We start from the raw sequence: 27594 nt of genomic DNA, 5'->3' as shown, positions 1-27594 counted from the left end.
CGGACTGGGCAAACAAAACAACATTCTGCGTGATCAGTTCCCCATTGAGATATTCCTCCTGTCCCACCTCTTTACCATCTCGTGTCCTCCCTTTCTCTTCCACGCCTTCTTCTCCTTGAATCGAGCAATCAGCAATACCCTATATCCCATCCTCGTGCGTACCTTGATCTCCGCACAAACAGAAGTCTTCTTCGCATGAACGGAGATTCGTTTGTGCATTCTCAACCATCGTCAGGATATTGCGTTATGGCAGTTACAGCACGTTCATCGGCTGCGGCGGAAACTCAGAGCCATGCGTTTCACGGCGCTCGATCGATCTCTGACATGTACGAGTAAGGATTGCTACCTTAGCCACGTACCAAGCATTCGCGTCACCATTTCATTAAGGCCATCGCCGCATGGCAGAGTGCGTTAGATACGCGGGACACGTGCTGTAACCGTAGAGCGTTATCAAGTTGTTGAATAATAGGCGTACAATGTAGAGAAATTGCTCATTCATGAGCACGCAATTGCGCCTTGCTGAGCATCTTCTCCTGGGCACTAAAAGAAGACGTCATATCCTCGAGCAAAAAGGCATCAGCCTCCTTCACACACACAAAGGGCATCCAAGAGAACAGCGGGATGGAGTTCCAACCGCTTCATGAACACCACGCATCATGGTAGACTTCTCAACCCAACCATACAAAACAGCGAGCCTTTCTACCCCGGAATTGTATGGCAAAAACCGCGCTGTGAAGGCTCCAAGTGGATCTTGCCCATACTGTAGTGCCGCCGACGGCCGAATAGCAGAGAATGTGGTGGCTGGAAGGGGAAATTCGGCCAGGACAACGTGCATTGGTGCGGCCCGGCGATAGGCGACCCCGTTTTGCTGGGGGAGTGCGGCAGAGTAAGGAGAGAAAGAGAGTGAGAGGGGAGGCTGTGAGGGGAGAGAGAGTGTGTGTGTCCCCGCAGCTGATGTTGGTTTCCTGGTGGACGAGATTTGGGCTCAACGTACTCGTCCTTGGAGTTTGCTGTTCCCTAGGGATCCCCATGCTATGTACCTACCTTAAGATACTCCTTCTTTTTGGTTTTCGAGCTTGAACATAAAGAGCATGAATGCTAGCACAAGACTGCGGCTGAAGCTACATAGGCGCTGCAGGCAAGAAATTAGCCAGTGGAGGGGGAAGAAGCGGGATCTCAATGATCTGCATCTCTCTCACACGCAAGATCTCACAGCCGACAAAACAGAAATGAGGAGAAAGAAGCAAAAGCTGGTTGATCGAGTGAGCGGACGTCACGTGGCGGGATGATACGATTCGTTGATCGCGATGACGGGCTGCAGGTACGTACTGGGACACCCAAGGTGCTTGCTGAAGCTCGCTCACTGAAGCCCACTTCGTCCCATCTGCACAGTCTGAATGTGGCCAGAGGGGAGTGGCCCATCTTCAAGCAGGAGAGAGAGAGAGAGAGAGAGAGTCGGAGGTACCAGACCGTTGCCCCCAGCATGTTCTTGTACACCCTCCGCAGTGGAGGGATGGTTCTCCTGTTGGAGCCTCCAGACGCTCACAGTCGGCTTTCTGTCCCATTCAGCCCGCCCGTTTCCGGCCTAGAAAAGCTGGAGCTGCGTGGGAATCTCTAGGCGTGTGTGTATCAAGCATGCGCGTCTTGGCTTTCGCGGAGCTGGCCCTGGACAGACCCCAGCAGTTCTGATTGGACAAAAGAGCTTGCTGGTCGGTTCCGGAGACAATAGAGACACGCCCTCGTTGCTGCGAGCGACAGCAGGATTCTGTTTGCTCCGGGCCATCAGCCGGAGAGGCTCAATCCAGGGCTACCTTAGCAAAAGCAGCAGCAACGGCCAGAACTCGCTTGCGAAAAAAAGTACACGCAGAGGTGGCTGGGCTTTTGGCTGGGCGTCTCCGATCCCCTCACACGTCCTCCCACGCCGGGGCCTCACCCTCGCGCCTCTTCTGGCCCTTCGCGCCCACTTCCTCGCTTCTCACACTGCTTTTCGTCTCTTTGTTGGTCTCTGGTTCTTGCCTCCCGTCGCTGATTTGTGATCGGAAGTACAAGTACCCAGTACCGTGCTCTGGTCCACCCCAAGCGCCGCTCAAGTTCTCGTGGAGATGCTGAGCTTGCGGGTGATGACGCCAGACCTCACCTTGCTGAGGCTGGCGCAAGCCCACCACCACGTCTCCGAGGTACCTCGCCGCTGTTATGGGGGTACATGCTTCAACTTTGCGGCTCACCTCGCGACAAAGACGACAAAGAACCTTGAAGACGAGGCTCCTTGGTGCCATTGAAGCGTTGCAGCTCCCCTACCTTGGACAGCGCATCCTGTACTCGTAGTCGTAGCAGCGCAGCTGTAGGTCCGCAGCTATAGTGCCCGTCCATGCCCTGCGAGAGCCGGTACATGTACTGCATGTACTGTTGCCATTGCTTGCCCCAAGCCTCCCTGCCAGAACTGGCTGGTCCGGAGGCTCGAGGTACCGCGCAGCGTGTACTTGTACCGGTTGGAGTAAGACTGGACCGGCCCTCCCCCTCCCTCCAGCCCAGACTGGAGTCTAGGTAGCTGTCGCGCTCTCGCAGTCTGTCACTCCCCTACCTTGTCTTTCTTTTTCCCCTTCCTCTCTTCTCTCTTCTCTTTCTTTGATCCGCCTCGCATATAAAAGGCATCCCCTTCGCCCCTCTTACTTCGGACTGCCCAGCGTCTTTCGACCCAGTTTCGATCACTCCCAATTGCGCCTGCTTGCCACCTTTCTACAGTATCTCATCCGTCTTACACGCAAATCCCACACCATGTCCACCCGGAAGCGCACCCGTGACGAGGAGGACGAGGAAGAGCTCGTCTCTCTCCCCGAAGACGACGATGGAGAAGAGGAAGAAGAGTTAGTGACGAGAAGCACTCCGTTTCAGCTATCGATCATTGTTGGAACAGTGAGAGCGAGATGAGCGCGGGTGTCAATTGAGCGTTGCGGCTGGCCGCGTTCCGCACAGCCTGCACCGCACTCTGGCACCGGTCTCGATGGCTACTGGCTGCTTCCACCACCAAAACGTCATCGATTGGGGACATTTTGTGCTAATATACTTCCTTGATAGATATGTCTCCACCGGCGACGAAGAGGAAAACGACGATGACGACGGAGAAGAGGAGGAGGAAGAGGAGGAGGAGGGTGACGAGGAGGAAGAGGGAGATGCCGAAGAAGCGGCTAAGCCTGCGGATGCCCCAGTGAACGGTGAGTGACGCCCTCATCATCGCCGTTGCCCTTGGTCCGCGACAGCAGCAGGCGGGTCGTCTCGACGACTCACTATTACTGCTGTTTCCCTCTCATTTCCTCCCACACCAAGATACCAATCGACCAACGTGACGTTACGATGACTAACACCTTGAGCAGGCAAGCAACCTCCACGCAAGAAGCGCAAGACCGCTGAAGAAGGCGAGGAAGAAGCCAACGGCGAGGCCGCCGCCGAAGAGCAGGAGCAGGAGCAGGAGCAGGGGGAGGAAGAGCAAGAGCAAGAGCAAGAGGAAGAGGAAGAGGAGGAGGAGGAGGAGGGGGAGGACGGAGCAGAGGCCGACGCCGAAGAGGCCGACGTACCCGAAGCTGATGAGGAAACGGCCGATGCCTCCGCCCCGGCCAAGGCCGTCAAGGCGCCCGAGGCGGCAAAGGCGGCGGACACGCCAGAGCCCAAGGCGGTAACTGCTGGAGGCGACGAGTAAAGAGGCTGTGTGATGTCTTGTGGGCCTTGCACCTTGGCGACGTTGGGGTCATCTGGACGGGCGACGGGTTAAACTGGCCTTGAACAATAATGATTGTCATCTACCAGTCATGTACGTTAGCATTTTGGATGCAAAGTGATGCCGACCGACGTTTGGACGGAGTGCCACTGCGGGTATGCCTGTGACGCTCGGCGCTTTCTCACTGTTTCTTTGTCGGCCCGTGCCGTGCAGCTGAGAGTGAAGACGTGCTGTGAAATGCTTGGCCAACGCGCATGTCTTTGATACAAAAAGCGAGCGAGGAGTCCTTGAATCGATATGAAGAGCAATTCACACGCTGAAAGCTGAATTGGTGGCGATTTTTTTTTTTTTGTAGTTGTTTGTTCTAATTGATTCAAAGCAGATTGTGAAAGGTCACACTTTGGGACGTACGGCAGCTTCCGCATCAATGGCGAAACGCGACGAGAGATCAATCATTTCACTACAGTGACAAAACAATATGTACAATCAGAATCTGGTGTATGGATATCGAATGGGTAGGTACTCCCATCTATGCGCTCAGCGTAACAAGACAACGCTCCAGTATAACGCAGTTCCGTGCAGAAAAAGGAGTTTGCAAGTTCTAGCCGCTCCTTCGGACTCGAGCCATCGTATGCATGCCGCTTCGATATTCGCAAAGAAACCCAACAAGGCGAAACAAGACAAAGAAGCGCAATTCAACATAAAAGACAAAGAAAACAATGAGAGAAAGTCGACACAATCCACCAGCTACAGCTTCTGTTTGGGAGGCTTATTCAAAAAGCTCCCCCCAGCCTCCTGCTCCTCCCTCAAGATATCCGCAATCTGCTGCCTCAGCTCCTCGGCAAGCTGCTCCGCCTCATCCTCGTCCAGCTCCTCCCTCTGGCCCCTGCCAAACATGGTGAAGCTCTCGCGATACCGCCCGCTGGCGCGAATCTCGGGCCGCGGGATGAGGTGGTAGTGCATGTGCGGGACGACCTGCGCGGCGGCGGCGCCGTTGTTCTGGACGACGTTCCAGTCGGCGATGCCCGTGGCGCGGACGAGCGCCGCGGACAGCAGGCGGATGCAGCCGCCGAGGTCGCGCGCCTCGGGCCCCGTCACGTCCGTCAGCTTGGGCCGGTGGGCGCGCGTGCAGAGCAGCAGGTGGCCGTGGCTGAGGGGCAGGATGTCGAGGAAGGCGATGAGCGCGGGCGTCGACAGGACGACATAGGACGTGGGCGCCGAGGGAGGCGAGGGGAACGGGTGAGGAGGGTCGATGGGGTCGAAGGGCGGGTGCGCGGCGGCGATGGCGCAGAAGGGGCAGTCTTCTTCGCGGATTGTGGGAGGGGGGAGGGACGGGTCGAACGAGGTGTGCATCTTGGCCGGTTGTTCTCTGTGTGGTTCTTGTTGATTGTGGTGGTTTTTGGTGTTTTGCGACGTCTTGGTGCCTCGGTAAATGTGGTGCGCCGGCGGATAGAGAGTAGGATGATGTTTCGTCGCAAGAGACAAGAGACAAGAGGGAAGCAATTCGTCCCTCTCCTGGTTTCTGTTGCTCTGCTTTCTAAGCTTGGCTCGCGATAAAAAAAAAAAAAAAAAGGGACAAACGGTCAGCCAGAATCGCAGGGCATGGTCCTCAAAGCTCGGCGGAAATCGAAGCTTGTTGTCGCAAAGGTAAATCGACAAAGATCCCAGCAACCGCTAATAATAAGAATACGGTAGTACGTGCGGCTAAAGTCACCACCACCAACATGCGCCCGTGCAAACACGCCGCTCCTTCGGTCTGCAAGCAGCTTCGATGTACTGCTTCAATGGCAGCGATTCAATGACATGGTACTTTGGTAATATTATTTCTGTGGTTGTCGGGCCCCTGCAGTAGTCGGTCGGTAGATGGACGATTCTCGTGGAACGGGTGAGGAGAGCGGATGCGGTTGTATCTATGGATTGTTTGACACGGCAAAGGTTGGTCAGTTGCCGAGGTTGTCTGTATGTGAAGCACCCAAGAGGCGCGGACTGCTGCTGCAACACTGTGGTCGACTGGGTCTAATCTGGAAAGACGGACCACCCAAAGATTGCAATTTCAGTGTTTAGGTACAACAGAAGTGAGTCGAGTTCAAAGAATTGAACCAACTGTTGAATTGCTAAACTATTGTTTCCGCAGACAGAAAGTCAATTGATGACATGAACTGAGAACCAACCACTGCAAGGCTTCCAGTAACTTCCCACTCACGTAAGGCACTGCTCCCAGGCTACTCACCGCCTAATTCTGCCGGACAAAATTCTCCTCCACCGCCACACTTTTCTCTCTCTCAACCACTCATCTCCTCCATACTGTCGCCCATCATCCAGCATTCCATACCATACCATCCCTCCCATCCGCCAACGTCAAACCCGCAACTCTCGCTCCTCATCTCCATCTATTTTTCCCGAATCCCTCACAACCAGACACAAAACAACGATGCCTCGCGAGGAATACCAAGTCCCCACCGCAACCGGCTCCTCCGCCAGCGCCATCGCCCGCGGCGCGACCGGCGGCGAGCGTCACGACAGCCGCTCCGTCATGACCTACATCTGCGGCGACTGCGGCGGCAACGTCACCCTCAGCAAGGACGCGCTGGTCGCGTGCCCGCACTGCGCGGGGAGGGTGCTGTACAAGGAGCGGACCAAGCGGTGAGTTTTTTTTTTTGTCCCAACCCGTTGGACTCTTGCCTTGTGCTTGGGGTGAGGCGAGGGCTTTGCTGACTTTTGTTTTCAGAATGGTGCAGTTTGAGGCTCGATAGGCGATGAATGGAATAGAGTGACGTTTGACGGCGAGAGGGACGCGGAAATACCGATATCAAGGGCGTTCAAAAGACAATGAAACGACATAGACAACACGAGGAGTTGGGGAGAATCATCAGGCATCATCAAGAGTACTCAGGGAGTCAGATTATCATGACTGGGGAATTTTTCGATATTACTTGTTCTGCGTGCGCGTCTCGAGAGACGCCTGTATTTCTTGCTTTGGCGCAACCTCAAATGATTACCATATCAAACGTGTCCAAGTCCCTTTTGCGCACCCGATGTGTTCACCTGAATATTCCAAAAACGCCTAAAATACCCGCAACGCCTTTGAAAGCCCACGTTTGCGTTACCGCTGCTTGTGCAGGTATTTCGCAAAACTCGCGTCTCCCAAGATGCCCTGGTCCTGGCCGTCCACGGCAGCCGCATATCTAGCCTGCAGGCCCTCCGCGGTCGTCTCATCGTCCTCGGAGTCCTCGGAGTCGTTGTCGCTTGGCACGTCCACATCGTCATCGTCCGCGGCGACGACCTTGACGGGTCCCTTTTCGGCCACATTGTTGACGTCGACCGACATGCCCTGCATCATCTTTTCCAGCTCCTGCTCGCGGCTCTTCTTCTTCCGCTCTTCCCGCTCTTCCCTCCGTCGCTCCAGCTCCGGCAGATAGTCGTCCAAGAACTCCTTGCGCTTCTCTTCAACGGCCTCGAAGAACTCGTCGATGCCAGTTCCAACACGGGAGCTGACGGCCACCATGCTCAGATGCGAGTAAAACTCTTCCAGAACCAGACTCATGGAGTTGAGCAGGCTGCCCATGTAGCCGCTTCCGCCGCTTCCGAAGCCTTCTTGGCCGCCAAACACGTCCGAGTTCTCGTCGCGGCGCAGAGCTTCCTGGAATGCCTCAAAGTCTGTCATCCACTCCTTGGCAAATGAAGCGTCCTTGACGTCTGTCTTGTTGAAGACCAGGATCATAGGCAGCTTGGTCTTGTAGAGAATCGAGCAGGCGTAGAGCATGTTGGACATGAACGTCGACGTTGAAGCCGTCCGCGGCGTGTCGATAATGTAGGCGATAATGGTAGGAAACGACGATGCGAGCGACTCCAGAAGAATGGTTCCCGACGCTGACCACACAAAGGCCTCGATCTGGCCGGGAGTATCGACCAGGATCCGGTCAATGGGCTTGCGATTGGGATTCTGGGGGTCGGGTTTTGCGCGCTTCTCCAGCAGATTCACCACCTGGTCGACCTTTGTGGCGAAGAGGTTCAGCGACGTCAATATTCCGCCGTTGGGACCCAGGTTGTACTGCTTCATGACCTCCTCGTAGTTGACTGAATCTCGGATGTCGATGTTGCTCTCAAAGGGCACGTTGAGGACTGCGGGGTCGAGGTTGATGACATAGGGAGGCGTTCCCTTTGAATGGAGATGGGCGTTAATTCTCTGCATAAAGGTCGTCTTTCCGGATCCTGCGGGTGGGAGAGGTTCCCTGGGTTAGATTGAACAATCGGGAGCATGAGACGGTCGATGCTGAGAGAAGCTTGCCTGCCATGCCGACGCAGACGACGACGGGTGGTGACGATGCCGTCATCGCGGGGGCGCCGCCAGTAGATGATGAGGCCATCTCGAAGCTCGGAATATCAATGAGTTGCCGCGTAGGAGATCCGAAGCCTGGAAACACTATGAAGGATGTAGGAAGCAAAGAGATTGGAAGAGCTTGGTGATCGAGCCAGAAAATTGGGTACAGGCAAGTCCGGCGATGAAAAAGCCGCCCCGCTGCCAAACTTTGTTCACTGGAAAACTAAGGTACCGAAGGCGGAAAAGCCCCGCGGTGACGTGTGAAGATTCAACTCCAAGCTTCCATCCTCAAGTATTATATAAGCAGCCTCAACTTCAAGTTCTACTACTATACCTACAACTACCCCGTACAAGTAACGCGTATCTGTTGCATGGCTGTTTGATATCCGCAGAAATAATGACAAACTTCTCACTGCTAGCCCATAGTCCCATTCGAACATGCACCTCTTTTTGATTCCTCAAAAACCCGCCCAAGTTCAGTCCCAGCCAGTCCCCATTTGAAGCCATTCCTTGCCCCCCCCTATTAGCCGTCGGTGCCGCTGCTGCGAAATGTCGCACATAGAGCGGCGTAGTGGTGCGTCAGGTCGAGAACGTTCTGTGGGAGGCTTGTTGCTTGGATGATGCTCCGGACTTTGACGGCGCCCTCGTCCTCAATCAGGGTCCGGATCGTGTGAAGAAGCTCAGGGCTGAACTCGCTGTACCACCTGTACTGCCAGGTAACCAGCCGAATCACCGCCGCCTCCGTCTCCCTGGTGCTCTTGGTCTTCTCAAAGACGCGCAGCACGCCTGCCAGGGCCTTGGGGCTGAAGCGTAAGGACAGACACGCCCGGTATGCCTCGGCGGCCTCGTCGAAATGCTGCAGACGCTCCGCGAGTGAGCCGAGTATCTCCCACTCCTCGGCTGACTTCTTGTACTGGATCTGCTGGGCGCGGTACTGAGCCATCTGCGTGCGCCAGATGGTGTAGACGCGCAGATCCTCGTAGAGAACCATGAACAAGCTGTCGAGCCAACGCTCACACAATCGCTTAGTATTTAGTTTGGAGAGATGGTCGTCAGCATTGGTGCCCTATGCCCCTGGTGTGTCAGCAAATAGCAATGCCTCTCAGCGCGCGCAAATCGACTCACATTTTCAGCATCGGCCTTGACCTCGTCGGGGTCTGCGGTACTGGAGGGCTTCTCGACTCCGCTGTTCTCTCCGTTGGGTGCCAGTGTGGATGCGGCTGGCTCGGCGGGCTTCTCGCCATTCTCTGAGCCCTCGTCCCCGTTCGTGGTAGGGTCGGGGCTGCCCCGGAGGCCATCCATACTCGGACTCCGCATCGGCTGAGCAGCCTGGGTAGCCTCTTGCTTCTCTGTACGGTACTCATCCTCCATGACAAAGACATTGCTGCGAATCTTGAGAAGCTGGTCCCAACCAATCTTGGATGTCATTTCAGTCAATATGCTGTACGCCTTCTTGAATGTGCCGCGGTAAGACGCTGCCCGCAGGCTCAGCAGACTCGGATCGACTTGTTCAGAATACCTAGCTTCAGGTTCGCTGTCAATCTCGTCAAGGCGCGTCTCGGGCAGCGTAGGGAGGTGAACGTCTCTCGGCTCGGGCATCAAGGGAGAGTCCTTGTCCTGGTAGGTGAACATGGGGCACGAGTTGAGTATTGTCAGAGCATTCTCCCAATCCTCCATGGCAACGTAGACCTGGGCGAGTCTGGCCCAGGTGCTGAACTCGCTTGGCGCAGCGATGGTACCGCGGTCTGCGCACCCGAGGGCCATCTTCAGCCTCTCCTCCTTCAGTTCCAGCGTGTCGGCCTTGAGCGCCTTCTTCATCAGAAAGTCTGCCTGCGTATCGAGCATGACGTAGTCCATGGGGGTCTGCTGAAGCGATTGGTACAGAACCTTGACTCCTGCCACTTCCTCATTGCCCATGAACAGCACCTTTGCAAGCAGTGAGGCGACTTCGACACTTTGAGTTCGGAGCTTCTCGAAGAGGTTGATGCCGGATGTGTATCGGCCGGTAGTCTCGAGGTACTTGAGCAGTCCGGTGGTAAGATGATTCGACACATTGGTAGGGACTTGAACGATGGAATCTGATCCAAGCTGCCACCCTACGTGATGTTAGCTGACTGCTGACAGACCCTGCGATTCGATCCATCTTCTTGCCTCTGAAGAAGAGCTGCTCGGCCGCGTTAAGGAATCGATGCTCAGTCTCTGTGTTGGTGACGGGATTGAATCTGCGGACGCCGACGATTTTGCGAATGCTGTCTCCGCTACCGTCATCGGCGTAGGAATATGCCCTCAAGACGCTGCAGAGGTACGTCTCCAGCCACAGGTCGTCCGACGCCTTTCGCTTTTCGCCTCGCTCGTCAACGCAATAGCTCTCGACGGTTCCGGGGATAGACACATGCACGCGCATGTCCAGGCGCGAGAACGCATTGTAGCAGCTTTGCGCTGTCAGCACTCCCATGCTTCGTAGCCATCGCATCGTCTCTGCCACCTACCAGTACACACCCTCGACAATCCTGGTGGTTGTGTTTGGGTCGTGGTCTCGGTACGTCAGTGTGTTGATATAAGCCGCAAGACTTGCCGAGGACGACGCATCGACACCCGTGACGTGATGGTAGACGCCGGTCTGCAATCAACACCTTTTAGCTGCCTGTCTCGTGCCTCGAAATCGTCGCCGTTGCTAACCTGCTTTCCCGGATTGCGCACGGCCTGCTTCACGAGATGGACCAGATCCGGCGGACCCAGCTCTCGCAGCGCCGCAAGCTGTTCTGTCCGGGCGTCGATCGACTCGTGGAGGATGTCCTCGGTTAACCTGGGCAAGAGTTAGGCGCCCTTGTCTGGAGCTGCGTGCATGGCGGGAGGCTCACTCAGGCACTGCCGGCGCAACCATGGCGGCAACGGGGCTGATGAAGCTGCGCGATCAAGGGGTTCGAGCTGCTCCAGGGCGATTGAGGGCTGCGGCAACCATGGAAGAGCGGCTGCAGCGGTCCACGCAGATGCAGAGCTGGAAGTTGCGCAGGCGGTGGTTGGAGCAGCTGTTTGAGCTTCGAGCAAGGATTCGAGGCTTCTGGGGCTGGACACTGACCACGTATGACCGGCGTTCCAAGGTTCCGCCCTGGTCTGGCACCTGCACGTGTACCGCACATGTACATACCGGTATCTCGATGCCAGACAGGCCAGGCACGGGGGGGCTTGTGGGTGCACCACAGGGGCTGCAGTGGCGGCCACAGCGCTCTTAGTCAGCGGCCGGTGCGCCACCTCCCCTCAGGCTACAGTGGACTCACCGCGCTGAAGTGTCGAGCGAGTCACTGCAGGCCTGCTGTGATTTGATCTTATCGCCTCGGCTGGGGCCAATTGAATCGAATTTACGCGACGCGCCAGTTGAATCGGTATTCAAACGTCATTCAGGGCCAGATGAAACTCCCAACTTCCTCCAACCTTCACCTCACGACTCCGCGAATGCTGGCTCTGTCAGCGTCCGCATATCGCTTGCGATCATGGTGCGTCTGATTGCTGTGTATTGTATTGTGCATACGGTAATGTGCTGACCTGACCCTGTGCCGCAGCCCGCGTTCCAGGCCATCAACCTCGAGCCTGAGGAAAACCTCGACGAGCAGATCGATACCACCAAGGAGCTTCACGTAAGTTGCAGATGTGCACCCGATGGATGGACACGGGGTGGGCCACGATTCTAACCCTTGCTGCAGGTAGACGAAGCCCTCAAGCGCTTCCAGAATGCGCTGAAGCTCCACGCGCAAGGCTTGCGGTCCCGCGAAGCAGCCAGTGCCGCCTACGACGAGCTCTTCGAGTCCGAGATATTCAAGTATCGAGAAGCGAAGACCGACTACGAACGAGCGGAGCTACAGGCTGATGGCGAGGCAGAAACCTCAGCACCCGAATTCTTCGCGGACGGACTCGATGTGGCCGCGGGCGGCGCAGATGGAGTAGCTGCCAATCTTGCGCTTGCGCTTTATCTCTCCTACAAGAATTATGGGCAGTTTTATCTGGACAAGCTGAAGGATGAGAAAGATGCAGATCCTGATTGGGGCAGCAAGCTACAGCTATATTATTCCAGCGACCATGGAAAGAAGATCCTCGGCAGCTGGACCGCTGCGCTGGACCAGGATCCTTCAGATCCGGAGCTTTGGAGAAAAGTTGCGAGATTTGCCGGCGCTCTTAACAGCGGAAGAATCAAGCGATACTGCCTGGAGGCCGCAATAGAGCTGGACGATGATCCTGCTGTGATGGAGGTGGAACCTCCTTCTCTTGCTGAAAGCTTGGCCGGCGAGCAGCTCAAAATATACCTGAATCTCCTCGGCGATGACATGGCATTGTCGCATCCTGCAATGGCACCTTGGATGAAGAAGAAGCTGCCAGCGCTTCTGAAACGACATCTCGACCCCATTCCATTTCTGCCGGACCCGACTGCGACGTTATCAGTTCCAGCGGAATTGCAGATCAGCAAGCAGCTTCTGGACAACGGCGGCGCTGACGACAGTGTTACCATATCTAGCGACTTGGACATGGCGAGCAGGGACGTTGAGTCTTGGTCTGATCTCGGATTCGAGCTCATGAAATGTGCCGAGAGCACTAAGGATGCTCTGGAGATCTGCAGACGGATCTTGCAGAATGCCAAGCAGGACACGGACATGGACGAACCGCGAGATGAGGCCCCCAACGGACCCGAGAATGGCACTCTTTCCGAGGACAAAAAGGTCTCAGATGCAAACGGCAACAAGGCAAAGGCGTCTACAACGCCGCCTCGGGAGTCGAAAAGGAGCCAAGCATCTGACGGTGGTGCCGATGACGCTGCCAAAGGCTCCGGTGGGACACAAAAGGAGCCCAGCGCCACGCAATCAGCAAGGAAGCGATCACAATCCGCCGCGGGGCTCCCAGACGGTGCCGATGAAGAGAATGTGACGGAGAAGAGAAGCAAGAGAGTCCGCAGGAGAGCCGAAACAACCCAGGCCGAAGAAGTTCCCGATCCGAGTAAATTGATAGCCAACCAACTGCGTCCTTTCCAAGAGGCTGACCAGCATCTGTTTGCAATGACCAAGCACTTGCTGGAGGTCATTGGAGTCGAGGATAAAGGAACCTTCGATTACCTGGAGGAGATGCTCAACCTGTGCGTGGCAGAAGATCGGTCGTCCAAGTTCACTCGTGTCGGAGCCAAAGATTTGCGCACGCTGATTGCTGATTTCAAGGAAGATGTTGCCATGGTCCTTCTTAACAAGAAGGAGCAGGCGACGCTGGGGCTCTCTTCTTTCTTGGAACATGCCAAGACTGGCTCGGAGGATCAAGCCGTGAATGTTCCTTTCAACGAGACCAAAGGGTTGAGGGATTTCGCGCTGCGAGTTGAGGAGAGAGGTGAGCAGATGACAAGTCATGATGTTGTCTTCGAGTGGATGAAGACGATGAGCTCGAGCTATGCCTCCTTTAAGTGGTCTGACGATGTGAAGACTGCGGTAGTGCAGATGCTCAACACGGCCGACTCATCACTCTACACACTGGTTTCGGAGGCGCTGCGGACAGGGTCATCCCCGGAAGCCCTCGCGGAGCTGGAATCCCTTATTCCCATGGTGTTTGAACTTTACATTGACATCTACGAGCGAATCACCAACCCAAGCAGCGCCGTGGATTATGCAACCCGCATGGAGACCAAGTACCGACTCCAGCGGTGGCTGGATTTGGCGTCGGCTTATGTGCGCCTGATGAATCGGCCCCCAACTGATCCCCTATGCGTCAGGTTTCTGTGGGCGTCCGTCCTGGTGTCATCGCTCTCGGACAATCCAGTTCGGGAGCACATTCTCCTGTTGTGGACGTCGCTTCGTGATTTCCTGACCGAGGAGAAAGTCGAGCCAATGACTCTACCAAACAACGTGGTCATGCCAACAATCTCCCCGGCCGCGGCAGACCGAGAAATATCCAAGCTCACCACCATGGATTTCTTCCTCAGCCTTTTCCAGGAAGGCATGGAGAGCCCCGTTCACGTCATTGAGACACTGGAGCCTGTCCTCAACCCTTCGTCCGTCTGTATATCTGCGGAGAAGCCTGAGGAATCGCCGGACTCTGAGGCATCTTCTCCTCCTGAATCGGAGGAACATCAACAGCAGAAGAATAAGCAAAGCATATCGAATTGCGCAACTCAGGGCATGCGTGATCTGTGGAAGTTTCTGAGCGGCAGCAGCACTGAGCTGAGGCTGTTTCTCTGGTCACGACTTGGCGATGCGTACGAAGCGATCAAATACACGACAAAGCGGTTCTCATGCCTCCTTCGAAGCATCGAACTTATCGTGGCGGACCTGGAGAGTGAAAAGTACGCCAAGCTGCCCGATGAGTCTCGCTTGCTTCTTTACATGAGAACCTTGAAGTCTCTCGACGAGCTGCTAATCCAAGCCTTGACATTGGCCTTGAACGACTCCTCCGCATTTGACATTATCGATGACGATCATCTCAAGTCGAGCTGCAGTGCCATTGCCAAGGTGAATTCTATTCTTCACGTTGCGTTCTTGTACGAAGACGAGGTCAAGATAGGAGTCAAAACGGCGCCATCCTCAAACTCGACTTTCCAAGCTCTCATCACCAAGCTGCGAGAAATGCAGGTGCGCACCTGGTCTCTTCAGTTCACCATGTTCAGGGCAGCGCTGCCTCTCCATGACTCGATCGATTCGGAGAAGGAGCTGGCAGACTTCCTCGCCGCTATACATCAAGTGATTGGTCTTCGAAAATGTTGTAAGGCTTCGAATAAGATCTTTCTCAAAGTCATGCGCATGGAGCTGCTCAAGAACAAGAACATCGAAAACTGGGAGGACTATCTGCCGCAAGTGGTCTACGATCTGTACGGTCTCAAGCTTGGAGTCGGAGCGTGGGAAGTCCAAGATCATGGCTGTCCACACGAGAAGCTCGAGAAGCGTAAGACAATGCAGCTTGTGGAAAAGGTTATGACCCTAGCGAACCGCATGTCGATGAAGGACCTCTTGAAGTCGGATCTCAAGACTGCCATTGACCATATGCAGCAGACAATTGGCCAGCCAAAGTCCACGGCACAGATGATCCACAACTTGCGCAACTTCACCGAACTTGTCAAGAAGCCCATCCATCCTCTTCGACTTTATCAAGCGTTGGTCGGAGAGGTGACGGTGGATACTGTGACGACGAATACGCCGGAAGCCGCTTTGGCGAAGCACGGCTGGTTCTTCTTGCTTGGAATGATAGCATTGACCAAGTTCAAGGCTGTGGACCTGAACCGACGTCAGACACCGGGCGCAACGGATGACCTTCGCATCGGGGCGACCTTTTTGAGGCTGCAGCTGCAGTTTAGTTCAGACAGCTGGGAGTCGTGGTTCCGACTGGCTGAATGCTTCGACTACGATCTGGACGAGGCTGTGCTGTGGACCGCTGACAAGATGAACAAGGACCGGGCAGAACTGGTCAAGTTTCAGAGAAACGCAATTCACTGCTACACATTGGCCTTGTCACATTCTCGATATCAACAGATCGAGGCTACCGACGAAGACCCGCTACACGACCTGTACCACAAGTTTGGGATGCGTCTGTACGCTTCGAGTCGAGAGCCATTTGCCATGGAGCCATTTCAGCACTCTGACCAAGAACGATTCTTCATTCAGAATATGGGATCGGGAACGTTCAAGCGAATCCTCCATGAGCAGATGACGGAGTACAAAGTCTGGAAGTTTGCTGCGAAGCTCTTCAGAATGGCCATGGAGCGGAAGCCAGGGAACTGGAAGTGAGTTGACCCTGTGCAGCTTGCAATTTGCTATGATTTGATGAGAAACCAGTGGCTGACCTTTTTGAGCAGGAATCCGTACATGCTGGCCAAGTGTTACTGGAAGATGTATCAGACGCCAGATGAAGAGCTCGACAGCAAGGACAGGCAGACCAAGATCAGCACCAATACGGTGCTCAAAGCGCTCAAAGACGCTGTCAAAGTCGCCTACAACGCAAGAAGGTCCCGCCACAGCGACCCCATCCTCGAGCCGCACTACAAAATCGTCTCGATTGTACACAAACTTGTGATCAGAGGGGACCTCCCTGCCAAAGAAGGAGCCCAGATCCTGTCGGAGCAGCCTTTTGGCGTGCCATTCAAACCGGATGATGTCTTTGCTTCGTTTTCAGAGCCCGAAGACTGGGAAGAATACATTATCCCCACGCTTGTGAAGCTCAAGGAGAAGGACAAGTCTAACTGGCAGCACCGGATCGTTGCACGCCACGCCAAGATCCTGTTTGACGAGAGCCACGGGGCGCAAGTGAGCGACAAGGTGGCCGCGCAGGCCGCTTTTGCGATCCTTAGAGAGAACATGTTCACCAAGACCATGGTGATGAATGTGTGGAAATGCGATGCCGAGCGCCCAGGCCGCCACCATGTCTTTACCGAGCAATACGTGCGGTTCATGACCAATCTGCTTGTGGTCATGGCCGACAAGACCAACCTGGAGCAGCTGCTTCGCCGGCTTCGGAAAAAGGGCGCAGATTTCTATCACTTTGTCGATCTGTGGCAGTCGTGTTGCATGGCATACCTGAAGCTGCTGAGAGATGCTCACGACATCCCGCATCCTACAGACGATGCATTCAAGTCTCTGTCTACCGAGGAGTTTGAGATTATCAGCGAGCGGATCACCGAATGGGCTACTCGCGACGAGGCCAACATTCCAGCATTCATCTGCATGAAGGAGGCCATCGAACTGAAGAAGCTCAATGCTAATCTGATGAAGGTTGCGGGCATCGATGATCTGATCAACGACTGCTATGCCAAGATTTATGTCGACATAGCTGCCACGCTGCCAGGTCAGGAGCCGAGCAAGATCATTGAGGAGCGCAACCAAGCCAAGGAGATTGCGGCCAAGCTGGAGGCTGCGGCCCATGCTCAGGCTCAAGCTGAATCTAAGCCAACCAGTTCCCTCAGCAACATCCTGAATCCCCCAAGCACTCACGACAACCTCCCGGGCACCGCGACACCGCTGGAAGGCGAGAAGTCTGAGGCGGCGCCGCGGGTCCGCAAGACTGGAGTCCGAAGGCCCGACGTCCTTCGTAAGGCGGAGCAAGCGGTCACTCGGTCTCTGGAAACGCCCAAGTCGGCACTGCCTAGGAGCCGAGTGGGGAGCATGTCGAGCGCTAAGCGCGGGAGCCAGACGCCCAACGCGGGCGTCAGCGATGTTGACAGCGACGACGAAGGGCCAGACGCGCAAGTTCGGAGAGAGGCAGGGGAGGATACCGATATGCCCGATACGCATGCATACGAGGAGGACGGCCACGATGGCCACGACGACTCGAAGCTCGAGGACAAGGAAGAGCTCGAGAGCGACGATGCGCACAGCCTTGAGGATTCTGTGGACAGCGACCTGAGTGATGTTCCGGAGGACTACGAAGAGGATGTCCCGCCAAGCTTGATGTTCCCGCACCTTGGACGCACCATTCAGAGTGGTGAGACTAGTGGTGAGGACGCCGATAGCGAAAGCGAGGGTGATGAGGCAGAAGAAGACGAGGATGAAGAGGACGACGACGACGAGGAGCATGGGGAGGATGAAGCCGAAGAGGCCGAAGAGGCTGAGGAAGGGGAAGAAGAACATGAGGGTGACCACAGCAAAGACATCCATGACGACGAAGAGGAAGATGAAGAGGATGAGGAACGAGGCCATGAAGATGAGCCTGAAGACGCGGAGATGGCGGAGCCGCATACGCCCCGCCGAGATCCGGACGATTCGCTCGACATGGGAACATAGGCTTGAAGGGGGGTTGATAATTTTGTGGAAGTGTGAGGAGAAGTCTTAATATTTTCGTCTTTTTTTAACGATATCACAAACAACAGCATCATCGCGTCAGGCCTCTATTTGAAGGAAGGATAGACAGGGAGGCTACGCTACTTACTTCTGCTTACTGGATCGGGGGTCAGAGGGATGGAGGCTTAGGATGTGTGTTTGTCTGCTTCGAACAAATTCAACGTAGTCATCAAGCATCTACTAAAGATATGCCTTTTCTCAATTTGGAGTTGAATTGCTAGATAAGTGTGTATTACTCGATCCCTTAGAATTTATATAGACAATGTAAATTGCACCTGAACACCTTTTGTTTGCCTGACACGATAAGCGCCTATAATTCCGCACAAGCTTTTCCTTTCCTTTCTTCTACAGCATCTTCTTCAACCCTCTTCCTCATCCATGTTGTCTCTCCTCCTCTTTGATCCGCCCGCCTTTGCCTTGCCCTTGCCCTTGCCTTTACCCTTACCCTCCAGGAAAGCCTTCATCTCGATCCTGGCCTCCCGCTGCGCCTCCTCGACTCTGCTCTGGAAGGCCATGACCTCCTCCTTCTCGGTCGGGTACGCGTCCAGCTGCTTGCCGAGCGCGGCCTCGATGCGCTGATAGATCTCGACGTCGTACTGCGTGACGATGTTGATGGCGATACCGGATTTACCCGCACGAGCCGTTCGCCCGACACGGTGAATGTACGTCTTGGAGTCCTGCGGCAGATCGAGGTTGAGCACGACGTCGACAGCGGGGATATCCAGACCACGGGCGGCAACGTCGGTGGCGACGAGAATCTCGCGGGATCCTCCCTTGAACTTGTTCAGGGCGCCGAGACGAGACGACTGCGACAGCTGGCCGTGGAGAGGAATGGCGCCGAAGCCGAGGGTCCGCAGAAGGATGGCTATCCTCTGCGTCTCGAACACGGTGCGGGTGAAGATGATGATGGACTTTCCGGCGAACTCGTTGACGAGGTAGATGAGGTACGTGTCCTTTCGCTTGTGCGGCACGAGGATGTAGTGCTGCAGCAGGGTCGACACGGTCTGGTACTTGCTCGAGCTGACGCTGACGCGGACGGGGTCCCGCAAGCTGGCTCGCTGGAGGCTCTCGACCTTGGAGCTCAGCGTGGCGGAGAAGAGGTATGTGCGGCGCTCGCGGGGGATGAACTTGAGGATCTTGTCGATGCTGGGGCCAAAGTCCATGTCGAGCAGGCGATCGGCCTCGTCCATGACGAGGTACTTGAGGGATCGCAGGGAGAAGCCCTTTGTCTTTTCCAGGTGGTCGACCAGTCGGCCGGGCGTGGCGACGATGATATGGGGCTTCTTACCGAGGGCGATGGCCTGGGGGACCATGTCCAGACCTCCCACGATGACGGCGCACCGCAGCGAGATGAGGGCGCCGAGAGCCTCGAATGACTGTCCGATCTGAGCGGCAAGTTCTCGAGTGGGTGCTAGGACGAGGCCAAACAGCGGCTGGGGCTTCTCGAGGAGGGCCTGCAGGATCGGGAGGGCAAAGGCGGCGGTCTTTCCGCTGCCTGTCTCGGCGAGGCCAATGACGTCGCGGCCTTGGAGGGCGACGGGGATGGCTTTCGCCTGGATGGCGGTGGGACGCTTATAGTTGAGGGACTCGCAGGCTTCGCATAATGAATCGACGATGCCCTAGAATATGTCAGACTTGGTGGATTATAATATGGAATATAAGTTATCTTCTTACCAGCTCCTTAAACGTCTTGGGCTCCTCTGGCGCATCCGCAGCATCGGCAGTAGAAGCGACATCGAGAGTCGCTGATTCTTCCTCGGTGGGCGCATCGTGAGATGACTGAGAGGCACTGTCTTCAGCTTCTTCGTTCTGGCGCTTTGGCGGCGCATCGTGCGCAGTCTTTTGCCTTTTTGGGCCGCTCATTGTGTCGGTTTGTGTGTTCTTGATATCGACTTTTGTCTGGACGGAGGAAGATGGAAGCCTTTGTCCAGCAACTTTTTTCTGGGTTCGACGTTGCGGTAGCAAATCAGGATGCAGAGAGATGAACCCTGTCGAGAGCGAGAAAGCGGGGCGAGACTAGTTGTAATATGCATATATAGCGTAAGGTGCTTTAAACGGGATTCTGATTCGAGTTGTACGAGATGAACTTCAGAGCCACAGAAGACATATTGAGAGATTCCGACTGCTCAGACTTATGGAAGACCTTGAGAACTAGACTGTTCCAGTTGAAGGTTGCAAGCATCTGAATATCTGATAAAATGCTGAGAGCGAAGAAGTCATGATTGGTTCAATTGTTGCAAAAGCTTGATAGATGCAAAAACATGTGGACGGACTGTATAACTGCATAATAAGCGGGCTACCCAAGCTCGAAAAAAGTTGGGTGGGGCGGTGCATCACCGATAAGCGCTTATCGCTCGGCCTGTCTGAACTTTTTTTCTTCCTCTGATATTGACGGGTCAATTGGACGTCCATCTCAACGCCAAAAGTCGACAGACCGGGTCAATCACCACAAACTCCATCAGCCATGGCGAAGCGAAGAGTCAAGAAGCGAACCCACCTGGGCGCAAACAACCCGCAGCCCAACTCGGCCGGCCATGCTTCGGCCCGCGATCCCAAGAGCATGGTCATTCGAATCGGCGCCGGAGAGGTCGGTTCAAGCGTCAGCCAGCTCGCAGCCGACGTGAGGAAAGTCATGGATCCTGGGACTGCCAGCAGGCTGAAGGAGCGGAGGGGAAACCGATTGAAGGACTACGTTGTCATGTGCGGTCCTTTGGGAGTGACACATTTGCTGCTCTTTTCGCGATCAGAGGGGGGAAATACGAATATGAGAGTGGCGCTGGCGCCTCGAGGACCTACGCTGAACTTTCGGGTTGAGAAGTACTCTCTTTGCAAGGACATTCAAAAGATCCAGAGACATCCCAAGGGCATGGGAAAGGAGTTCCTCTCTGCCCCTTTGGTAAGGACCAACTACAATGCTACGGCTGAAGCTAGAGTTGCATACTGACGAATAATAGCTGGTCATGAACGGATTCTCTCGCCCCGGCGCTACTGCCAAGTCAAAGGTCCCCAAGCATCTCGAATCACTAGCCACCACCGTCTTCTCATCCATGTTCCCCCCGATCAACCCTCAGACCACACCAATCAAGACGATTCGCAGAGTGCTGCTCCTGAACCGAGAGCAGTCGCCAGAGGACGACGGCACTTTCATTCTCAACTTCAGACACTATGCCATCACCACGCGGCGCTCGGGCGTCTCCAAGCAGCTGCGCCGGATCGATGCCGCCGAGCAGTTCCTGAACACCAAGACCAGCCGACGGAGCCAGATGCCCAACCTGGGCAAGCTTGAAGACATTGCAGACTACATGATCGGCGGCGAGGGCGGCGACGGATACGTCTCGGACGCGACGAGCGGCAGCGAAGTGGACACGGATGCGGAAGTCGAAGTCCAGGACACCGCGGCTCGAAAGGTCCTGTCCGCCAAAGCCCGCGCCGCCGCGGCGGAGAACGGCGAAGCGGAGGAAATCGAGGAAGCAAATGTGGAAAAGCGCGTGGTCAAGCTCGTCGAGTTGGGGCCACGCATGCGGCTGCGTCTGACCAAGGTCGAGGAGGGCATGTGCTCGGGCAAGGTCATGTGGCACGAGTACATACACAAGTCGCCTGCGGAAATCAAGGAGCTGGAGAAGCGATGGGAGAAGCGGATGCAGGAGAAGGAGGCTCGGCGCCGCGAGCAAAAGGCCAACGTGGAGAAGAAGAAGAAGGCCAAGGAGGCGCAGAAGGCGGCACAGAAGGGAGGCAAGGGCGACGACAAGGAGGAGGAGGAGGATGACGAGGACGACTACGAGTACTATAGCGACATGGATGTGGATGACTTTGACAGCGAGGGCTTGGCGGGCGATGCTGAGTTCAAGGTGAATGAGCAGAAGGAAGAGGATGGCGAGTGGGAGGACCAGGAGGAGGAGATTGGCAACAACTGAGTTGGATGATGCATGTTTCGAGCATTGTACGAAATGTATATGGCGCATGGGCTTGTGTCTTTAGGTCGAATGGCTACAATTTAATGTATGTTGATATCAGATGTACTTCGAATCACTACGGCCTGTACCGTATAGCTCTTCCTATTTGGCCTCGCATATGGTTGATACTGTCCGTGCAAGTGGGCGCCTAAGCGATGAGGAACTTGCACCGCACCAAGGAGACTTCGTCGTCTCAAAACCAGTACAGGAATTTATCTGCTCGCGATCAAGGGAGAAGCATTCGGCATCAACACCACTCTGTGACGCACATCTTGAATACATGTCGAGAGAGGTAGAAGCCCATACCTGTGCTTAAAGGGGCGTAATGGAACGTCAATGCTACACACACGTTGGAGTTGCTGGGTTTCAGTCCACGCAACTTGCCTACCCTAAGACAGAGATCATAAAGGGAAGCTTTACTGTATATATCGTCCTGGTGTACTATCATGGTGATATTGACCTATTTGACAAATATGATCATTGTCTCGTATCATTGCCTCGTGAACTCTACACAGGTCGGCGTCACGAGCATAACCTCTGCACCTCATCCAGACCAAGGAAGCTATTCCCAAAGAGCGACGAAGCCACCATCGTGATACATGCCATATGCTACCAGATTCCATATGAAAAATTTTCATCAATGAAAGACTGCCGGGACAGACAAAAGTCCGCGGAGTTGGTGACTGCACCGCAGGTAGACCGCATAGATGGTATATTCCATTGCATTCTCTACATTCCTCATCTGTACAATGAGCCGTGACGCCCTCCACGAGCATAAACCAGCTTTGATGATGTAGTTTGCTTCACCGTCGACTGACTTAGCGCGTAGGATGGAAACAGGCATAGAATAGTACTATACGTGATGCAGCTCCAAGGAACTTCTGCTCTGCAGCCTTGCGTGGAGCCATGATGCAGATACTTGGCAATGCCGACTTATATGGGCAGCTTCGCAGCAAGTTGCCACATTGGGGAGCAGTTGTGATTCTGGCAAGACGTGTTCGTACTGGATATACGAATGCAATAGCCCTGCAATATCTCATGCTTGCGGCTGTGCACCTCTCCAGGCTGTCTTGTATCTCATGTGCCATGCCATGCCACCCATTGTACTGTAGAGGGCCATCGCCGACTCATCTTCCTATCCCACACAGCCCGATATGCTCAAGAGTTAACGCCATATCCTGTTTCATCTTGCATGGCTTGATATCACGCCGCAGGACGGCCCGTTTCGTGCCAGAACAGCTCGGTCATCTTCCATTGTGCAGATGCCTGGAATTCGGGCGTATCATTCACGATTGCATCATGGGTCGTGTCAAGCGCGGCAGTCCCAAACAGGGCCTTTCACATGCGATCTGACCTACACGGAAGCCATGGGTAGCCCCTGTCCTGGTCGGTTCTCGCGGGGGAGGATCGGGGCTGAAGAGATACGAGGACGACGGCGGACGTTGCAGAGATTGCAACGTATTAGTCGAGCGGCTCGTCTCGCGGAAACAAAGAGCCCTTTGGCCATTCGGTTCCTGTTTTGGCGTCGGTGCAGCACGCCATGGCATCTGATGGAATGATGATGTAGCGCCACTGATGGAAGCAGCCCAGGCCCTCTTCCAGGTCCTTTTGACGCCACCACTCGCAACAGCAGGGCTAATTATCTCCGATGGTGGTCGTGTCCTGCATTGAGACGCGAGCTGAAAGTCTGCGATGCCTCGCGAGCCACCTTCCAGAGCCGTCATGGTCTCCGAGTGGCGTCGATTCCTAGCCACGGACAGGGGACAAGGACCAGGGGACCAAGGAGGGCGCCAACACGGAAGCAGATTGGCTGGACGGACTGTAGACGATTCGAGCGTGCGACGCTGGAGTGCCATTGCTGAGCGTGTGCCTGTGCGGGTGCTGCTCTGGTATGTCGGCCAAGACCTGCCAGTGGCATTTGTGCTGGACTGCCGGCATCAGAGGCTGTTTGGCAGCTGTTTCTTGTCGATGCGATGCGATGCGTGTGACGGGACTCGGCTGTCGGCTTGGATACAGCGCCAAGGCATTTATTTTCCGTCGAGATGGTGTTTGTAACATGTGCTATGTCTTGTCAAATGCCAGTGCTCGTAGAGTCAGCATCGAGGCTCCAGTGTTGAGTGAAGGCATCGTCGAGGCATTAGTATTGCTATAAGGTACAGAAACAACAGGATGACGTGACGCCATCCTCAACCACGGAAGGAAAGGCAGTCGTCCTTGTCGCAACCATCACGTGCTCCACGATCGAGCAACTTCCGTCTTCTTCCCTCATCTCTTCTCATACATACTACTCCAGACTTCGTAACTCGTAAAACTTCAACTCGCAGCGTCGCATTCGCCTCCAACGCCAGCACCTGCTCGACAACAACAACAACAAGCCTCCTGTTCGGCCGGTTCCGCTGCCTCTTTCGCTCCGGCCGAACTGCCACTGGCAATTACTCGTGCACGTCCCTTTTTCGAGAATCCAACAACCACCGTCAGCTGCATGCCGATTAGCCGGCCAGCAGACAAGGGGCCCAGCAGCTTTGACGAGAGCCAAGCAGCGGCTCTGGTGCTTTCCTGGCCCCTGTCCGGCAGCTGGAGCGGGCCTTTTGGGCGCTGGGCCTTTTGGACATGCCGCTCTGGGCTTGAGCTCGCTGTAACGAACTTCTGTCCGCACCGCAGCCACGGCAGCTCGTGATTTGACGGCCAGAAGGGCGTGGCGTCGATTGGGATGAGCAGCACGAGATGAGAGGGATGGCGATTCTGGCACAAGTTCCCACCCCTGACTGCCGGACGCCAAGTCGATTGTCCCTGGACCAGCACAATAGTGCCGCAGCGCCAGAGCCAATGGCCCTCGAGGGCATCCGGGCGAGCCCCAGGATCGGAGGCCACAGCAGATTGGCCCTGTTCATGCCCGGTCACTCTGATTGATGGGACGGCGGATTTAACATAGACTAACGGATTAGACTTAATTCGGCCGCCTGGCTGTTGATCCCCAGTCGGCGGGTTGGGCTAGTTCTTTGTTCAGTCCCCTATGCGAGAAGCACGAGACAGATCCGAGTCAAGGCATGGGATGGCCCTCGTGGCTCTGGTTCGCCGTTGATGCAAATGAGCCTTTGGGCCATACGGGAACCGATTCGTGTCTGGGACTGATGACTCGCCGTTCGGGACACGAGCATGCCACTGGGTAGTGGGATGCAGTGGAACATGGTTGCAACATTGCTCGGGGGAGGATGGGCTCGTTTCTTTCGTTTGTTCAGGTCGACCTCGGTCATAGGAAGCAAAGACGCGGGCGCAGCATCGTCGCCCAAGTCATGTAGGCCCGCCTACCCCAGCCTGTCATATCGTCACACGGACTGAACTGTGGGCTGCTGTTTAAGCGTTGAGCACGAGGACCCTTGATAGACAAAGATCGGCAATGGATCCTTCTTTCGAGGCTTGCTTATTTCCCTTAGCCTCCGCAGTTGTCGAGGCTGCACAGCCAGCAACGACTCCGGATTGGCCGGCTATAGTGGCGAGGACGATTGTTCAAAGCGCACCATCTGGACAATGTCCCTCTGGCGACCGCAGTGTGTTGCGCCGCCTCCGAGCGAATAGCCGCGGCCGTGGGCTAGCAGGACTCTGTACTTCTATCTTGGGATGCTTCACGATACGTGATCGACAAAGGTTCCGGCGTCTCCATTGGAGAGAGGCAGAAATGGCAGTACGCTCTCGGCCGGCCTCGCTCGGGTGGGCTAGGAGACCAGGCACGCCCTCCACTTGGCTGTCACCCCTGGCCGCGGACGCTTCATTCGCTCGCGGGCCGGTAACGACGATCTACAGCCATCTGGCCTGATTGCGGAGGTCAATTCCACCATCGCGACTCCTCCTCCCATCACCGTGCCCCAGCAAGTGTGTGAAGCTCGGGGAGAATGGCGCAAATTGACCTTCCTAAACCATGCTCTTGAGGCCGTCAACAACGAGATTGCCTCGGAGATGGGGGGAAATCGACGAGCGTCGTCAACGCGGGTCCGAAGGGATATAAAGACGGCCGGCGTCCCTCCGTCTGCTGTTGGAGCTTTCTTCTCATCAGCCTCATCAGCCTTCAAAGACAAGTCCAGTCAAGCCCCTGAGCAGCTTTCTCCGAGATTCAAGATGCAGACCTTTGGAGCTTTCCTCGTTTCCTTCCTCGCCGCCAGCGGCCTGGCTGCGGCCCTCCCCACCGAGGGACAGAAGACGGCTTCCGTCGAGGTCCAGTACAACAAGAACTACGTGGCCCACGGCCCTACCGCTCTCTTCAACGCCAAGAGGAAGTACGGCGCTCCCATCAGCGACAACCTGAGGTCTATCGTGGCTGCCAAGCAGGCCAAGCAGGCTCTCGCCAAGCGCCAGACCGGCTCGGCGCCCAACCACCCCAGCGACAGCGCCGACTCGGAGTACGTCACCTCCGTCTCCATCGGCACTCCGGCTCAGGTCCTCCCCCTGGACTTTGACACCGGCTCCTCCGACCTGTGGGTCTTCAGCTCCGAGACCCCCAAGTCCTCGGCCAGCGGACACGCCATCTACACCCCCTCCAAGTCGTCCACCTCCAAGAAGGTCTCCGGCGCCAGCTGGTCCATCAGCTACGGCGACGGAAGCAGCTCCAGCGGCGATGTCTACACCGACAAGGTCACCATTGGAGGCTTCAGCGTCAACACCCAGGGCGTCGAGTCTGCCACCCGCGTGTCCACCGAGTTCGTCCAGGACACGGTCATCTCTGGCCTCGTTGGCCTTGCCTTTGACAGCGGCAACCAGGTCAGGCCCAACGCGCAGAAGACTTGGTTCTCGAACGCTGCCAGCAGCCTGGCCGAGCCCCTCTTCACCGCCGACCTGAGGCACGGAGAGAGTAAGTAGACGCTCATTGAAAGTTGTTCCTCTTGCCATCGAATCAAGTAAACTGACTGAGCCAAACAAATTAGACGGCAGCTACAACTTTGGCTACATTGACACCAGCGTCGCCAAGGGCCCTGTTGCCTACACCTCCGTTGACAACAGCCAGGGCTTCTGGGGCTTCACTGCCTCGGGCTACTCTGTCGGCGGCGGCAAGCTCAACCGCAACGCCATCAGCGGCATTGCCGACACCGGCACCACCCTGCTCCTCCTCGACGACGACGTTGTCGATGCCTACTACGCCAACGTCCAGTCGGCTCAGTACGACAACCAGCAGGAGGGTGTCGTCTTCGACTGCTCCGAGGACCTCCCTTCGTTCAGCTTCGGCATTGGAAGCTCCACCATCACCATCTCCGGCGACCTGCTGAACCTGACTCCCCTCGAGGAGGGCAGCTCCACCTGCTTCGGTGGTCTCCAGAGCAGCTCTGGTATTGGCATCAACATCTTTGGCGACGTTGCCCTCAAGGCTGCCCTGGTTGTCTTTGACCTTGGCAACGAGCGCCTGGGCTGGGCTCAGAAATAAGCGGCGACGTGGACTTGTGAAAAGGTTATGGGATCAATGACGGAATGGGAAAAAGAAAAGTCTGGCTCTCAAGACTTGTAAATGCTCTTGGTGTATATAGCCAGAAAGTCAGCACATAGCGGAGCAATGACAAATTTGACAATGAACGATGCTTTTGGTTCTGAAAGACCTGTAGGTGATGTGAGTCCTTGAGTGTTGTATTACGTTTAGGGTTGTAGTCTACGCAATAGTCGAAGCTGGCGGAGTTTGGCTTGCGACTTGATTTCTTTCCTCTTACTCCTCTGGAACGTGCACGAGAGAATAAACGTCTGCCTTTGCGATCCAGAGAGTTGACCGGTGTGTTTCGTTTTTCTTTTGAGGTTTGAGGAGATGAGTTGCATAGATGAATGTGTTTTGTCAACTCCGTG

General features: G+C 55.5%; 11 protein-coding genes across 11 annotated transcripts; 5 read left to right on the top strand and 6 right to left on the bottom strand.

Annotated features, from left to right (window-relative positions):
- Positions 1 to 1904: 1904 nt before the first annotated feature.
- Positions 1905 to 2276, bottom strand: CCMA1212_003214 (uncharacterized protein; the record flags this gene model as incomplete). Its single annotated transcript, XM_073700568.1, has 1 exon — positions 1905 to 2276. The coding sequence occupies one exon, from the start codon at positions 2274 to 2276 to the stop codon at positions 1905 to 1907; it is 372 nt and encodes a 123-aa protein (XP_073561576.1).
- Positions 2277 to 2775: 499 nt separating this feature from the next.
- On the top strand, positions 2776 to 3694 carry CCMA1212_003213 (uncharacterized protein; the record flags this gene model as incomplete). Its single annotated transcript, XM_073700567.1, has 3 exons — positions 2776 to 2864; positions 3076 to 3212; positions 3372 to 3694. 3 exons carry the CDS (start codon positions 2776 to 2778, stop codon positions 3692 to 3694), a joined length of 549 nt encoding a protein of 182 aa, XP_073561575.1.
- A 765-nt stretch (positions 3695 to 4459) lies between these two features.
- On the bottom strand, positions 4460 to 5065 carry CCMA1212_003212 (Adenylylsulfatase HINT3; the record flags this gene model as incomplete). Its single annotated transcript, XM_073700566.1, has 1 exon — positions 4460 to 5065. One exon carries the CDS (start codon positions 5063 to 5065, stop codon positions 4460 to 4462), a length of 606 nt encoding a protein of 201 aa, XP_073561574.1.
- A 1065-nt stretch (positions 5066 to 6130) lies between these two features.
- On the top strand, positions 6131 to 6465 carry CCMA1212_003211 (DNA-directed RNA polymerases I, II, and III subunit RPABC4; the record flags this gene model as incomplete). The annotated part of the gene is made up of 2 exons (XM_073700565.1): positions 6131 to 6355; positions 6441 to 6465. The coding sequence occupies exons 1-2, from the start codon at positions 6144 to 6146 to the stop codon at positions 6463 to 6465; spliced, it is 237 nt and encodes a 78-aa protein (XP_073561573.1). The 5' UTR covers positions 6131 to 6143.
- Positions 6466 to 6815: 350 nt separating this feature from the next.
- CCMA1212_003210 (uncharacterized protein) lies at positions 6816 to 8079 on the bottom strand (the record flags this gene model as incomplete). The annotated part of the gene is made up of 2 exons (XM_073700564.1): positions 6816 to 7871; positions 8014 to 8079. 2 exons carry the CDS (start codon positions 8077 to 8079, stop codon positions 6816 to 6818), a joined length of 1122 nt encoding a protein of 373 aa, XP_073561572.1.
- Positions 8080 to 8556: 477 nt separating this feature from the next.
- CCMA1212_003209 (uncharacterized protein) lies at positions 8557 to 10917 on the bottom strand (the record flags this gene model as incomplete). The annotated part of the gene is made up of 6 exons (XM_073700563.1): positions 8557 to 9099; positions 9159 to 10121; positions 10156 to 10465; positions 10523 to 10653; positions 10713 to 10839; positions 10895 to 10917. The coding sequence occupies 6 exons, from the start codon at positions 10915 to 10917 to the stop codon at positions 8557 to 8559; spliced, it is 2097 nt and encodes a 698-aa protein (XP_073561163.1).
- A 76-nt stretch (positions 10918 to 10993) lies between these two features.
- On the top strand, positions 10994 to 17767 carry CCMA1212_003208 (Histone transcription regulator 3-like protein; the record flags this gene model as incomplete). The annotated part of the gene is made up of 5 exons (XM_073700562.1): positions 10994 to 11162; positions 11436 to 11527; positions 11594 to 11668; positions 11735 to 15774; positions 15847 to 17767. 5 exons carry the CDS (start codon positions 10994 to 10996, stop codon positions 17765 to 17767), a joined length of 6297 nt encoding a protein of 2098 aa, XP_073561164.1.
- Positions 16160 to 17856, bottom strand: CCMA1212_003207 (uncharacterized protein; the record flags this gene model as incomplete). The annotated part of the gene is made up of 3 exons (XM_073700561.1): positions 16160 to 16537; positions 16565 to 17372; positions 17849 to 17856. 3 exons carry the CDS (start codon positions 17854 to 17856, stop codon positions 16160 to 16162), a joined length of 1194 nt encoding a protein of 397 aa, XP_073561160.1.
- A 327-nt stretch (positions 17857 to 18183) lies between these two features.
- CCMA1212_003206 (ATP-dependent rRNA helicase RRP3) lies at positions 18184 to 19687 on the bottom strand (the record flags this gene model as incomplete). The annotated part of the gene is made up of 2 exons (XM_073700560.1): positions 18184 to 19443; positions 19499 to 19687. The coding sequence occupies 2 exons, from the start codon at positions 19685 to 19687 to the stop codon at positions 18184 to 18186; spliced, it is 1449 nt and encodes a 482-aa protein (XP_073561161.1).
- A 599-nt stretch (positions 19688 to 20286) lies between these two features.
- Positions 20287 to 21738, top strand: CCMA1212_003205 (uncharacterized protein; the record flags this gene model as incomplete). Its single annotated transcript, XM_073700559.1, has 2 exons — positions 20287 to 20720; positions 20779 to 21738. Exons 1-2 carry the CDS (start codon positions 20289 to 20291, stop codon positions 21736 to 21738), a joined length of 1392 nt encoding a protein of 463 aa, XP_073561162.1. The 5' UTR covers positions 20287 to 20288.
- A 4152-nt stretch (positions 21739 to 25890) lies between these two features.
- On the top strand, positions 25891 to 27187 carry CCMA1212_003203 (Endothiapepsin; the record flags this gene model as incomplete). Its single annotated transcript, XM_073700558.1, has 2 exons — positions 25891 to 26620; positions 26694 to 27187. The coding sequence occupies 2 exons, from the start codon at positions 25891 to 25893 to the stop codon at positions 27185 to 27187; spliced, it is 1224 nt and encodes a 407-aa protein (XP_073561156.1).
- Positions 27188 to 27594: the final 407 nt, after the last annotated feature.

Source organism: Trichoderma ghanense (assembly GCF_004382785.1).
Source record: "Trichoderma ghanense strain CCMA-1212 chromosome Unknown scaffold_2, whole genome shotgun sequence".
NCBI lineage: Eukaryota > Fungi > Ascomycota > Sordariomycetes > Hypocreales > Hypocreaceae > Trichoderma > Trichoderma ghanense.
Note: the sequence above shows the minus strand (reverse complement) of the source record. Positions and strands in the feature narration are given on the sequence as shown.